The following is a 14,546-nucleotide window of genomic DNA, read 5'->3' as shown; positions in this document are numbered from 1 at the left end:
AATAAGTGTGATGTAGGAGGTGTATTCCATGTGATGTAGCAGGTGCATACAGTGTGATGTAGGAGGTGTATTTCATGTGATGTAGCAGATGCAATAAGTGTGATGTAGGAGGTGTATTCCATGTGATGTAGCAGGTGCATACAGTGTGATGTAGGAGGTGTATTCCATGTGATGTAGCAGGTGCATACAGTGTGATGTAGGAGGTGTATTTCATGTGATGTAGCAGGTGCAATAAGTGTGATGTAGGAGGTGTATTCCATGTGATGTAGCAGGTGCAATAAGTGTGATGTAGGAGGTGTATTCCATGTGATGAAGCAGGTGCAATAAGTGTGATGTAGGAGGTGTATTCCATGTGATGTAGCAGGTGCAATAAGTGTGATGTAGGAGGTGTATTCCATGTGATGTAGGAGGTGCAATACGTGTGATGTAGGAGGTGTATTCCATGTGATGTAGCAGGTGCAATAAGTGTGATGTAGGAGGTGCACACAGTGTGATGTAGGAGGTGTATTCCATGTGATGTAGGAGGTGCAATACGTGTGATGTAGGAGGTGTATTCCATGTGATGTAGCAGGTGCAATAAGTGTGATGTAGGAGGTGCACACAGCGTGATGTAGGAGGTGTATTCCATGTGATGTAGCAGGTGCAATAAGTGTGATGTAGGAGGTGTATTTCATGTGATGTAGCAGGTGCATACAGTGTGATGTAGGAGGTGTATTCCATGTGATGTAGCAGGTGCATACAGTGTGATGTAGGAGGTGTATTTCATGTGATGTAGCAGGTGCACACAGTGTGATGTAGGAGGTGTATTCCATGTGATGTAGCAGGTGCATACAGTGTGATGTAGGAGGTGTATTCCATGTGATGTAGCAGGTGCATACAGTGTGATGTAGGAGGTGTATTCCATGTGATGTAGCAGGTGCATACAGTGTGATGTAGGAGGTGTATTCCATGTGATGTAGCAGGTGCATACAGTGTGATGTAGGAGGTGTATTCCATGTGATGTAGCAGGTGCATACAGTGTGATGTAGGAGGTGTATTCCATGTGATGTAGCAGGTGCATACAGTGTGATATAGGAGGTGTATTCCATGTGATGTAGCAGGTGCATACAGTGCGATGTAGGAGGTGTATTCCATGTGATGTAGCACAGGCAATAAGTGTGATGTAGGAGGTGTATTCCATGTGATGTAGCAGGTGCATACAGTGTGATGTAGGAGGTGTATTCCATGTGATGTAGCAGGTGCATACAGTGCGATGTAGGAGGTGTATTCCATGTGATGTAGCAGGTGCATACAGTGTGATGTAGGAGGTGTATTCCATGTGATGTAGCAGGTGCATACAGTGTGATGTAGGAGGTGTATTCCATGTGATGTAGCAGGTGCATACAGTGTGATGTAGGAGGTGTATTCCATGTGATGTAGGAGGTGCAATAAGTGTGATGTAGGAGGTGTATTCCATATGATGTAGCAGGTGCAATAAGTGTGATGTAGGAGGTGTATTTCATGTGATGTAGCAGGTGCATACAGTGTGATGTAGGAGGTGTATTCCATGTGATGTAGCAGGTGCATACAGTGTGATATAGGAGGTGTATTCCATGTGATGTAGCAGGTGCATACAGTGTGATGTAGGAGGTGTATTCCATGTGATGTAGCAGGTGCATACAGTGCGATGTAGGAGGTGTATTTCATGTGATGTAGCAGGTGCATACAGTGTGATGTAGGAGGTGTATTTCATGTGATGTAGCAGATGCAATAAGTGTGATGTAGGAGGTGTATTCCATGTGATGTAGCAGGTGCATACAGTGTGATGTAGGAGGTGTATTTCATGTGATGTAGCAGATGCAATAAGTGTGATGTAGGAGGTGTATTCCATGTGATGTAGCAGGTGCATACAGTGTGATGTAGGAGGTGTATTCCATGTGATGTAGCAGGTGCATACAGTGTGATGTAGGAGGTGTATTTCATGTGATGTAGCAGGTGCAATAAGTGTGATGTAGGAGGTGTATTCCATGTGATGTAGCAGGTGCAATAAGTGTGATGTAGGAGGTGTATTCCATGTGATGTAGCAGGTGCAATAAGTGTGATGTAGGAGGTGTATTCCATGTGATGTAGCAGGTGCAATAAGTGTGATGTAGGAGGTGTATTCCATGTGATGTAGGAGGTGCAATACGTGTGATGTAGGAGGTGTATTCCATGTGATGTAGCAGGTGCAATAAGTGTGATGTAGGAGGTGCACACAGTGTGATGTAGGAGGTGTATTCCATGTGATGTAGGAGGTGCAATACGTGTGATGTAGGAGGTGTATTCCATGTGATGTAGCAGGTGCAATAAGTGTGATGTAGGAGGTGCACACAGTGTGATGTAGGAGGTGTATTCCATGTGATGTAGCAGGTGCAATAAGTGTGATGTAGGAGGTGTATTTCATGTGATGTAGCAGGTGCACACAGTGTGATGTAGGAGGTGTATTCCATGTGATGTAGCAGGTGCATACAGTGTGATGTAGGAGGTGTATTCCATGTGATGTAGCAGGTGCATACAGTGTGATGTAGGAGGTGTATTCCATGTGATGTAGCAGGTGCATACAGTGTGATGTAGGAGGTGTATTCCATGTGATGTAGCAGGTGCATACAGTGTGATATAGGAGGTGTATTCCATGTGATGTAGCAGGTGCATACAGTGTGATGTAGGAGGTGTATTCCATGTGATGTAGCAGGTGCATACAGTGTGATGTAGGAGGTGTATTCCATGTGATGTAGCAGGTGCATACAGTGTGATGTAGGAGGTGTATTCCATGTGATGTAGCAGGTGCAATAAGTGTGATGTAGGAGGTGTATTCCATGTGATAAGAGGTGCATACAGTGTGATATAGGAGGTGTATTCCATGTGATGTAGCAGGTGCAATAAGTGTGATGTAGGAGGTGTATTCCATGTGATGTAGCAGGTGCATACAGTGCGATGTAGGAGGTGTATTCCATGTGATGTAGCAGATGCAATAAGTGTGATGTAGGAGGTGTATTCCATGTGATGTAGCAGGTGCATACAGTGTGATGTAGGAGGTGTATTCCATGTGATGTAGCAGGTGCATACAGTGTGATGTAGGAGGTGTATTCCATGTGATGTAGCAGGTGCATACAGTGTGATGTAGGAGGTGTATTCCATGTGATGTAGCAGGTGCATACAGTGTGATGTAGGAGGTGTATTCCATGTGATGTAGGAGGTGTATTCCATGTGATGTAGCAGGTGCAATAAGTGTGATGTAGGAGGTGTATTCCATGTGATGTAGCAGGTGCAATAAGTGTGATGTAGGAGGTGTATTCCATGTGATGTAGGAGGTGTATTCCATGTGATGTAGCAGGTGCATACAGTGTGATGTAGGAGGTGTATTCCATGTGATGTAGCAGGTGCATACAGTGTGATATAGGAGGTGTATTCCATGTGATGTAGCAGGTGCATACAGTGTGATATAGGAGGTGTATTCCATGTGATGTAGCAGGTGCAATAAGTGTGATGTAGGAGGTGTATTCCATGTGATGTAGCAGGTGCATACAGTGTGATGTAGGAGGTGTATTCCATGTGATGTAGCAGGTGCATACAGTGTGATGTAGGAGGTGTATTCCATGTGATGTAGCAGGTGCATACAGTGTGATATAGGAGGTGTATTCCATGTGATGTAGCAGGTGCATACAGTGTGATGTAGGAGGTGTATTCCATGTGATGTAGCAGGTGCATACAGTGTGATATAGGAGGTGTATTCCATGTGATGTAGCAGGTGCATACAGTGCGATGTAGGAGGTGTATTCCATGTGATGTAGCAGCTGCAATAAGTGTGATGTAGGAGGTGTATTCCATGTGATGTAGCAGGTGCATACAGTGTGATGTAGGAGGTGTATTCCATGTGATGTAGCAGCTGCAATAAGTGTGATGTAGGAGGTGTATTCCATGTGATGTAGCAGGTGCATACAGTGTGATGTAGGAGGTGTATTCCATGTGATGTAGCAGGTGCATACAGTGTGATGTAGGAGGTGTATTCCATGTGATGTAGCAGGTGCAATAAGTGTGATGTAGGAGGTGTATTCCATGTGATGTAGCAGGTGCAATAAGTGTGATGTAGGAGGTGTATTTCATGTGATGTAGCAGGTGCAATAAGTGTGATGTAGGAGGTGTATTCCATGTGATGTAGCAGGTGCATACAGTGTGATGTAGGAGGTGTATTCCATGTGATGTAGCAGGTGCATACAGTGTGATATAGGAGGTGTATTCCATGTGATGTAGCAGGTGCACACAGTGTGATGTAGGAGGTGTATTCCATGTGATGTAGCAGGTGCATACAGTGTGATATAGGAGGTGTATTCCATGTGATGTAGCAGGTGCAATAAGTGTGATGTAGGAGGTGTATTCCATGTGATGTAGCAGGTGCATACAGTGTGATGTAGGAGGTGTATTCCATGTGATGTAGCAGGTGCAATAAGTGTGATGTAGGAGGTGTATTCCATGTGATGTAGCAGGTGCATACAGTGCGATGTAGGAGGTGTATTCCATGTGATGTAGCAGGTGCATACAGTGTGATGTAGGAGGTGTATTCCATGTGATGTAGCAGGTGCATACAGTGTGATGTAGGAGGTGTATTCCATGTGATGTAGGAGGTGCAATAAGTGTGATGTAGGAGGTGTATTCCATGTGATGTAGCAGGTGCAATAAGTGTGATGTAGGACGTGTATTCCATGTGATGTAGCAGGTGCATACAGTGTGATGTAGGAGGTGTATTCCATGTGATGTAGCAGGTGCATACAGTGTGATGTAGGAGGTGTATTCCATGTGATGTAGCAGGTGCATACAGTGTGATATAGGAGGTGTATTCCATGTGATGTAGCAGGTGCATACAGTGTGATGTAGGAGGTGTATTTCATGTGATGTAGCAGGTGCATACAGTGTGATGTAGGAGGTGTATTCCATGTGATGTAGCAGGTGCATACAGTGCGATGTAGGAGGTGTATTCCATGTGATGTAGCAGGTGCATACAGTGTGATGTAGGAGGTGTATTCCATGTGATGTAGCAGGTGCATACAGTGTGATGTAGGAGGTGTATTCTATGTGATGTAGCAGGTGCAATAAGTGTGATGTAGGAGGTGCAATAAGTGTGATGTAGGAGGTGTATTCCATGTGATGTAGCAGGTGCATACAGTGTGATGTAGGAGGTGTATTCCATGTGATGTAGCAGGTGCATACAGTGTGATGTAGGAGGTGTATTCCATGTGATGTAGCAGGTGCATACAGTGTGATGTAGGAGGTGTATTCCATGTGATGTAGCAGGTGCAATAAGTGTGATGTAGGAGGTGTATTCCATGTGATGTAGCAGGTGCAATAAGTGTGATGTAGGAGGTGTATTCCATGTGATGTAGCAGGTGCATACAGTGTGATGTAGGAGGTGTATTCCATGTGATGTAGCAGGTGCATACAGTGTGATGTAGGAGGTGTATTCCATGTGATGTAGCAGGTGCATACAGTGTGATGTAGGAGGTGTATTCCATGTGATGTAGCAGGTGCATACAGTGTGATGTAGGAGGTGTATTCCATGTGATGTAGCAGGTGCAATAAGTGTGATGTAGGAGGTGTATTCCATGTGATGTAGCAGGTGCAATAAGTGTGATGTAGGAGGTGTATTCCATGTAATGTAGCAGCTGCATACAGTGTGATGTAGGAGGTGTATTCCATGTGATGTAGCAGGTGCAATAAGTGTGATGTAGGAGGTGTATTCCATGTGATGTAGCAGGTGCAATAAGTGTGATGTAGGAGGTGTATTCCATGTGATGTAGCAGGTGCATACAGTGTGATGTAGGACGTGTATTCCATGTGATGTAGCAGGTGCATACAGTGTGATGTAGGAGGTGGATATAGTGTGATGTAGGAGGTGCATACAGTGTAATGTAGGAGGTGTATACAGTGTAATGTAGGAGGTATATATAGTATAGTGTGATGTAGGAGTTGCATACAGTGTAATGTAGGAGGTGTATACAGTGTAAAGTAGGAGGTATATACAGTATAGTGTGATGTAGGAGTTGTATACAGTGTAATGTAGGAGTTGCATACAGTGTAATGTAGCAGGTGTATATAGTGTTATGTAGGAGGTGTATATAGTGTGATGTAGGAGGTGCATATAATGTTATGTAGGAGGTGCATATAATGTGATGTAGGAGGTTAATATAGTGTTATGTAGAAGGTGCATATAGTGTTATGTAGGAGGTGCATACAGTGTAATGTAGGAGGTTTATATAATGTGCAGAAGGTGCATATAGTGTTATGTAGGAGGTGCATACAGTGTAAAGTAGGAGGTTAATATAATGTGTAGAAGGTGCATATAGTGTAATGTAGGAGGTGCATATAGTGTAATGTAGGAGGTGTATATAGTGTAATGTAGGCGGTGCATATAGTGTGATGTAGGAGGTGCATATACAGGGAGTGCAGAATTATTAGGCAAGTTGTATTTTTGAGGATTAATTTTATTATTGAACAACAACCATGTTCTCAATGAACCCAAAAAACTCATTAATATCAAAGCTGAATAGTTTTGGAAGTAGTTTTTAGTTTGTTTTTAGTTATAGCTATTTTAGGGGGATATCTGTGTGTGCAGGTGACTATTACTGTGCATAATTATTAGGCAACTTAACAAAAAACAAATATATACCCATTTCAATTATTTATTTTTACCAGTGAAACCAATATAACATCTCAACATTCACAAATATACATTTCTGACATTCAAAAACAAAACAAAAACAAATCAGTGACCAATATAGCCACCTTTCTTTGCAAGGACACTCAAAAGCCTGCCATCCATGGATTCTGTCAGTGTTTTGATCTGTTCACCATCAACATTGCGTGCAGCAGCAACCACAGCCTCCTAGACACTGTTCAGAGAGGTGTACTGTTTTCCCTCCTTGTAAATCTCACATTTGATGATGGACCACAGGTCCTCAATGGGGTTCAGATCAGGTGAACAAGGAGGCCATGTCATTAGATTTTCTTCTTTTATACCCTTTCTTGCCAGCCACGCTGTGGAGTACTTGGACGCGTGTGATGGAGCATTGTCCTGCATGAAAATTATGTTTTTCTTGAAGGATGCAGACTTCTTCCTGCACCACTGCTTGAAGAAGGTGTCTTCCAGAAACTGGCAGTAGGACTGGGAGTTGAGCTTGACTCCATCCTCAACCCGAAAAGGCCCCACAAGCTCATCTTTGATGATACCAGCCCAAACCAGTACTCCACCTCCACCTTGCTGGCGTCTGAGTCGGACTGGAGCTCTCTGCCCTTTACCAATCCAGCCACGGGCCCATCCATCTGGCCCATCAAGACTCACTCTCATTTCATCAGTCCATAAAACCTTAGAAAAATCAGTCTTTAGATATTTCTTGGCCCAATCTTGATGTTTCAGCTTGTGTGTCTTGTTCAGTGGTGGTAGTCTTTCAGCCTTTCTTACCTTGGCCATGTCTCTGAGTATTGCACACCTTGTGCTTTTGGGCACTCCAGTGATGTTGCAGCTCTGAAATATGGCCAAACTGGTGGCAAGTGGCATCTTGGCAGCTGCACGCTTGACTTTTCTCAGTTCATGGGCAGTTATTTTGCACCTTGGTTTTTCCACACGCTTTTTGCGACCCTGTTGACTATTTTGAATGAAACGCTTGATTGTTCGATGATCACGCTTCAGAAGCTTTGCAATTTTAAGAGTGCTGCATCCCTCTGCAAGATATCTCACTATTTTTGACTTTTCTGAGCCTGTCAAGTCCTTCTTTTGACCCATTTTGCCAAAGGAAAGGAAGTTGCCTAATAATTATGCACACCTGATATAGGGTGTTGATGTCATTAGACCACACCCCTTCTCATTACAGAGATGCACATCACCTAATATGCTTAATTGGTAGTAGGCTTTCGAGCCTATACATCTTGGAGTAAGACAACATGCATAAAGAGGATGATGTGGTCAAAATACTCATTTGCCTAATAATTCTGCACTCCCTGTAGTGTGATGTAGGAGGTGCATATAGTGTGTAGTAGGAGGTGCATACAGTATGATCTATGAGGTGCATATAGTGTAATAAATGAGGTGCATATAGAGTAATATTGGAGGTGCATATAGTGTATTGTAGGAGGTACATATAGTGTGATGTAGGAGGTGCATACAGTATGATCTATGAGGTGCATATAGTGTAATAAATGAGGTGCATATAGAGTAATATTGGAGGTGCATATAGTGTATTGTAGGAGGTACATATAGTGTGATGTAGGAGGTGCATATAGTGTGATTTAGGAGGTGCATACAGTGTAATGAATGAGGTGCATATAGTGTAATGTAGAAGGTGCATGTAGTGTAATGTAGGAGGTGCATGTAGTGTAATGTATCAGGTCCATATAGTGTAATGTAGGCGGTGCATATAGTGTGATGTAGGAGGTGCATACAGTGTAATGTAGGAGATGCACATAGTGTAATGTAGGAGCTGCATACAGTGTAATGTAGGCGGTGCATATAGTGTGATGTAGGAGGTACATACAATGTAATGTAGGAGATGCACATAGTGTAATGTAGGAGGTGCATATAGTGTAATGTAGGAGGTGCATATAGTGTGATGTAGGAGTTGCATATAGTGTAATATAGGAGGTGCATATAGTGTGATGTAGGAGTTGCATTGAGTGTAATGTAGGAGGTGCATATAGTGTGATGTAGGAGTTACATATAGTGTGATGTATGAGGTGCATATAGTGTAATGTAGGAGGTGCATATAGTGTAATGTAGGAGGTGCATACAGTGTAATGCAGGAGGTGCATACAGTGTAATGTAGGAGGTGCATACAGAGTAATGTAGGAGGTGCATATAATGTGATGTATGAGGTGCATATAGTGTAATGTATGAGGTGCATATAGTGTGATGTAGGAGGTGCATATAGTGTTATGTAGGAGGTGTATATAGTGTGATGAAGGAGGTGCATATAGTGTTATGTAGGAGGTGCATACAGTGTAATGTAGGAGGTTTATATAATGTGCAGAAGGTGCATATAGTGTTATGTATGAGGTGCATTCAGTGTAAAGTAGGAGGTTAATATAATGTGTAGAAGGTGCATATAGTGTATTGTAGGAGGGGCATATAGTGTATTGTAGGAGGTGTATATAGTGTAATGTAGGAGGTGCATATAGTGTGTAGTAGGAGGTGCATACAGTATGATCTATGAGGTGCATATAGTGTAATAAATGAGGGGCATATAGAGTAATATAGGAGGTGCATATAGTGTATTGTAGGAGGTACATATACAGGGAGTGCAGAATTATTAGGCAAGTTGTATTTTTGAGGATTAATTTTATTATTGAACAACAACCATGTTCTCAATGAACCCAAAAAACTCATTAATATCAAAGCTGAATAGTTTTGGAAGTAGTTTTTAGTTTGATTTTAGTTATAGCTATTTTAGGGGGATATCTGTGTGTGCAGGTGACTATTACTGTGCATAATTATTAGGCAACTTAAATAAAAACAAATATATGCCCATTTCAATTATTTATTTTTACCAGTGAAACCAATATAACATCTCAACATTCACAAATATACATTTCTGACATTCAAAAACACAACAAAAACAAATAAATCAGTGACCAATATAGCCACCTTTCTTTGCAAGGACACTCAAAAGCCTGCCATCCATGGATTCTGTCAGTGTTTTGATCTGTTCACCATCAACATTGCGTGCAGCAGCAACCACAGCCTCCCAGACACTGTTCAGAGAGGTGTACTCTTTTCCCTCCTTGTAAATCTCACATTTGATGATGGACCACAGGTTCTCAATGGGGTTCAGATCAGAAGGTGTCTTCCAGAAACTGGCAGTAGGACTGGGAGTTGAAGTTGACTCCATCCTCAACCCGAAAAGGCCCCACAAGCTCATCTTTGATGATACCAGCCCAAACCAGTACTCCACCTCCACCTTGCTGGCGTCTGAGTCGGACTGGAGCTCTCTGCCCTTTACCAATCCAGCCACGGGCCCATCCATCTGGCCCATCAAGACTCACTCTCATTTCATCAGTCCATAAAACCTTAGAAAAATCAGTCTTGAGATATTTCTTGGCCCAGTCTTGACGTTTCAGCTTGTGTGTCTTGTTCAGTGGTGGTCGTCTTTCAGCCTTTCTTACCTTGGCCATATCTCTGAGTATTGCACACCTTGTGCTTTTGGGCACTCCAGTGATGTTGCAGCTCTGAAATATGGCCAAACTGGTGGCAAGTGGCATCTTGGCAGCTGCACGCTTGACTTTTCTCAGTTCATGGGCAGTTACTTTGCGCCTTGGTTTTTCCACATGCTTCTTGCGACCCTGTTGACTATTTTGAATGAAACGCTTGATTGTTGTGCTTCAGAAGCTTTGCAATTTTAAGAGTGCTGCATCCCTCTGCAAGATATCTCACTATTTTTGACTTTTCTGAGCCTGTCAAGTCCTTCTTTTGACCCATTTTGCCAAAGGAAAGGAAGTTGCCTAATAATTATGCACACCTGATATAGGGTGTTGATGTCATTAGACCACACCCCTTCTCATTACAGAGATGCACATCACCTAATATGCTTAATTGGTAGTAGGCTTTCGAGCCTATACAGCTTGGAAGACAACATGCATAAAGAGGATGATTTGGTCAAAATACTCATTTGCCTAATAATTCTGCACTCCCTGTAGTGTGATGTAGGAGGTGCATATAGTGTATTGTAGGAGGAGGTGCATACAGTGTAATGAATGAGGTACATATAGTGTAATGTAGAAGGTGTATGTAGTGTAATGTAGGAGGTACATGTAGTGTAATGTATCAGGTGCATATAGTGTAATGTAAGCGGTGCATATACAGGGAGTGCAGAATTATTAGGCAAGTTGTATTTTTGAGGATTAATTTTATTATTGAACAACAACCATGTTCTCAATGAACCCAAAAAACTCATTAATATCAAAGCTGAATATTTTTGGAAGTAGTTTTTAGTTTGTTTTTAGTTTTTAGCTATTTTAGGGGGATATCTGTGTGTGCAGGTGACTATTACTGTGCATAATTATTAGGGAACTTAACAAAAAACAAATATATACCCATTTCAATTATTTATTTTTACCAGTGAAACCAATATAACATCTCAACATTCACAAATATACATTTCTGACATTCAAAAACAAAACAAAAACAAATCAGTAACCAATATAGCCACCTTTCTTTGCAAGGACACTCAAAAGCCTGCCATCCATGGATTCTGTCAGTGTTTTGATCTGTTCACCATCAACATTGCGTGCAGCAGCAACCACAGCCTCCCAGACACTGTTCAGAGAGGTGTACTGTTTTCCCTCCTTGTAAATCTCACATTTGATGATGGACCACAGGTTCTCAATGGGGTTCAGATCAGGTGAACAAGGAGGCCATGTCATTAGATTTTCTTCTTTTATACCCTTTCTTGCCAGCCACGCTGTGGAGTACTTGGACGCGTGTGATGGAGCATTGTCCTGCATGAAAATCATGTTTTTCTTGAAGGATGCAGACTTCTTCCTGTACCACTGCTTGAAGAAGGTGTCTTCCAGAAACTGGCAGTAGGACTGGGAGTTGAGCTTGACTCCATCCTCAACCCGAAAAGGCCCCACAAGCTCATCTTTGATGATACCAGCCCAAACCAGTACTCCACCTCCACCTTGCTGGCGTCTGAGTCGGACTGGAGCTCTCTGCCCTTTACCAATCCAACCACGGGCCCATCCATCTGGCCCATCAAGACTCACTCTCATTTCATCAGTCCATAAAACCTTAGAAAAATCAGTCTTTAGATATTTCTTGGCCCAATCTTGATGTTTCAGCTTGTGTGTCTTGTTCAGTGGTGGTAGTCTTTCAGCCTTTCTTACCTTGGCCATGTCTCTGAGTATTGCACACCTTGTGCTTTTGGGCACTCCAGTGATGTTGCAGCTCTGAAATATGGCCAAACTGGTGGCAAGTGGCATCTTGGCAGCTGCACGCTTGACTTTTCTCAGTTCATGGGCAGTTATTTTGCGCCTTGGTTTTGCGCCTTGGAGGTGCATACAGTGTAATGTAGGAGGTGCAAATAGTGTAATGTAGGAGGAGCATATAGTGTAATGTAGGAGGTGCATATAGTGTAATGTAGGAGGAGCATATAGTGTAATGTAGGAGGAGAATACAGTGTAATGTAGGAGGTGCATATAGTGTAATGTAGGAGAAGCATATAGTGTAATGTAGGAGGTGCATACAGTGTAATGTAGGAGGTGCAAATAGTGTAATGTAGGAGGTGCATATAGTGTAATGTAGGAGGTGCAAATAGTGTAATGTAGGACGTGCATACAGTGTAATGTAGGAGGTGCAAATAGTGTAATGTAGGATGTGCATATAGTGTAATGTAGGAGGTGCAAATAGTGTAATGTAGGAGGTGCAAATAGTGTAATGTAGGAAGTGCATACAGTGTAATGTAGGAGGTGCAAATAGTGTAATAATTCATTTTGAAGAAAGAAAATGTTAATGTTGCAGGTTAAGCTATTTTTTTTGTTTTTCTTTTGAGTTGACAAATGACATTAAAGGGACACTGAACCCAAATATTTTCTTTTGTAATTCAGAAAGAGCATGCAATTTTAAGCAACTTTCTAATTTACTCCTATTATCGATTTTTCTTCATTCTCTTGCTATCATTATTTGAAAAAGAAGGCATCTAAGCTTTTTTTGGTTTCAGTACTCTGGACAGCACTTTTTTATTGGTGGATGAATTTATCCACCAATCAGCAAGGACAACCCAGGTTGTTCACCAAAAATGGGCCGGCATCTAAACTTACATTCTTGCATTTCAAATAAAGATTCCAAGAGAATAAAGAAAATTTGACAATAGGAGTAAATTAGAAAGTTGCTTAAAATTTCATGCTCAATCTGAATCACGAAAGAAAAATTTTGGGTACAGTGTCCCTTTAACCAAAAATTCTAGAACCTAATCAAGTTAAAAAAAATCTCAGTGGGTGCTTTCAGAAATAGATTTTTATTTTGATAAATAATTTTGATGTATGTAAAAAGTGATGTTATTCATGAGGTCATATGATGTATGATAGCTTTGATGATATCATGAATGATGTAATCACCACAGCCTAGGGGAGACAATTTTCCTTGTAAAACCACCAAAGACTAATAAATATAAAATTTATTTTGAAGCAATGTCAGGGATTTACAGTGGTTAAGCACTCTCTACTTTTCTTAGATGTTTTTTTTTATTTATAAAGAGGTTTAATTTCAAAGCCACAAAGCCATTAAAATTAGCAAAAGACAACTGGATACAGCTATAAATTTGAAAATACACAGCAGCATGACATATACTTTTACTAGACTTCAGCTTAATATTAATCTATACACAACTTTTACAGAGCTTCAAAATGTGACAGTCCCGTTCTTATGGTGTTTATCCTCTTCTTTGTCAGAGCAATCTGAAAATATACAGCAAGGGAAAGATATGAGACTCAGCAAAAAAAAAAAAAAAAAGAATGCCTATAGTTTGAGTGAGAATTCATTACTTTTAGACCCGCCTCTGAACTTTGTACGGAAGGCAGGGAACACAAGAGAGAAAGCAAAAGCAGGCCAGGACTTCTAGCTTCTTTGCAGAGTGTTATTTTCAAGCTAAAGAGGAAGAACAATCAGTTTGATTTGCTAGAAACAAAGTGAGATGGCTTCAGACCCAGGAAATCCTGAGTGCAAGAGCACCATAAGACTGCTGTATCTGTTGTGTTCTATTGATATCTCCTGTCAGTTCATGCAGTTTGCAGTCACACCAGTGAGTACGGTGAATGCCTTTGCAGAGAGGCCTACACACAGTAAATGCTTGTACACTGCTGTTAGACTATCCTTTGTCTCATTAGCTGGGCATAGCTGACACATTGTATAACTAAAGCAACAAGCACAATGTGCACTCAGCAACCTCTGTCACTAACAAACTGCTTGATATTCCGAGGCAAGAATGGAATAGAGAGAAATTATCCAATCAGCTATTGACTGTTGGACTCAGTAGCCGTCCTATTGGTCTAATTCTCTCAAAGGGAGTCAGTGATCATATTCATGAGTGAAGGATGCAGTAACCAGTGAGAGAGTGACTTATTGCTGGTCTGTGTTTAAAGGGATATTAGACAGTGTTCCTATAGTAAAAACAAACATGTTAAATCAAAGTAAACAGAAAAAGAAACAAATTGTGTAAAAAAAAAAAAACAGCAAACAACTTGTTTTCTTGTAAAATATATATTAGTGTTGTCCCCAGGGCCTTTTTAGTGGGTGCACCACCCGGCTGATTTTTCTGACCACTTAGCTAACATTTTAGCCAATATTAAGCTAAAATGAGCTAATAGAAAAAATGTTACATTTTTAATAAACAAATTATAATAAAGTTAAATAATGCAATTAATTTGTGCTTTGGAAAAATATTACACTGCCCCCATCCGGCTACTTCATAATATATATAGGCACACATCACTCTCTCTCTACAAAGAGTGTATAACTGTAATTGTTACAAAAGTAATCTCAATTCTTTCTT

The 14,546-nt window shown here is 41.3% G+C and overlaps 1 protein-coding gene across 1 annotated transcript in view; it reads left to right on the top strand.

Moving 5' to 3' along the window:
* Nucleotides 1-13,578: 13,578 nt before the first annotated feature.
* SLC22A18 (solute carrier family 22 member 18) overlaps nt 13,579-14,546 on the top strand; it is a 209,266-nt gene continuing 208,298 nt past the window's right edge. Inside the window, exon 1 of the mRNA XM_053720433.1 lies at nt 13,579-13,796. Coding sequence (XP_053576408.1) covers nt 13,689-13,796 — 108 coding nt within the window. The 5' untranslated portion in view covers nt 13,579-13,688. The remainder of the gene's footprint in view (nt 13,797-14,546) is intronic.

This window comes from Bombina bombina, chromosome 7 (genome assembly GCF_027579735.1).
Source record: "Bombina bombina isolate aBomBom1 chromosome 7, aBomBom1.pri, whole genome shotgun sequence".
Classification (NCBI taxonomy): Eukaryota; Metazoa; Chordata; class Amphibia; order Anura; family Bombinatoridae; genus Bombina; species Bombina bombina.
This window is presented reverse-complemented; position numbering and strand designations above follow the sequence as displayed.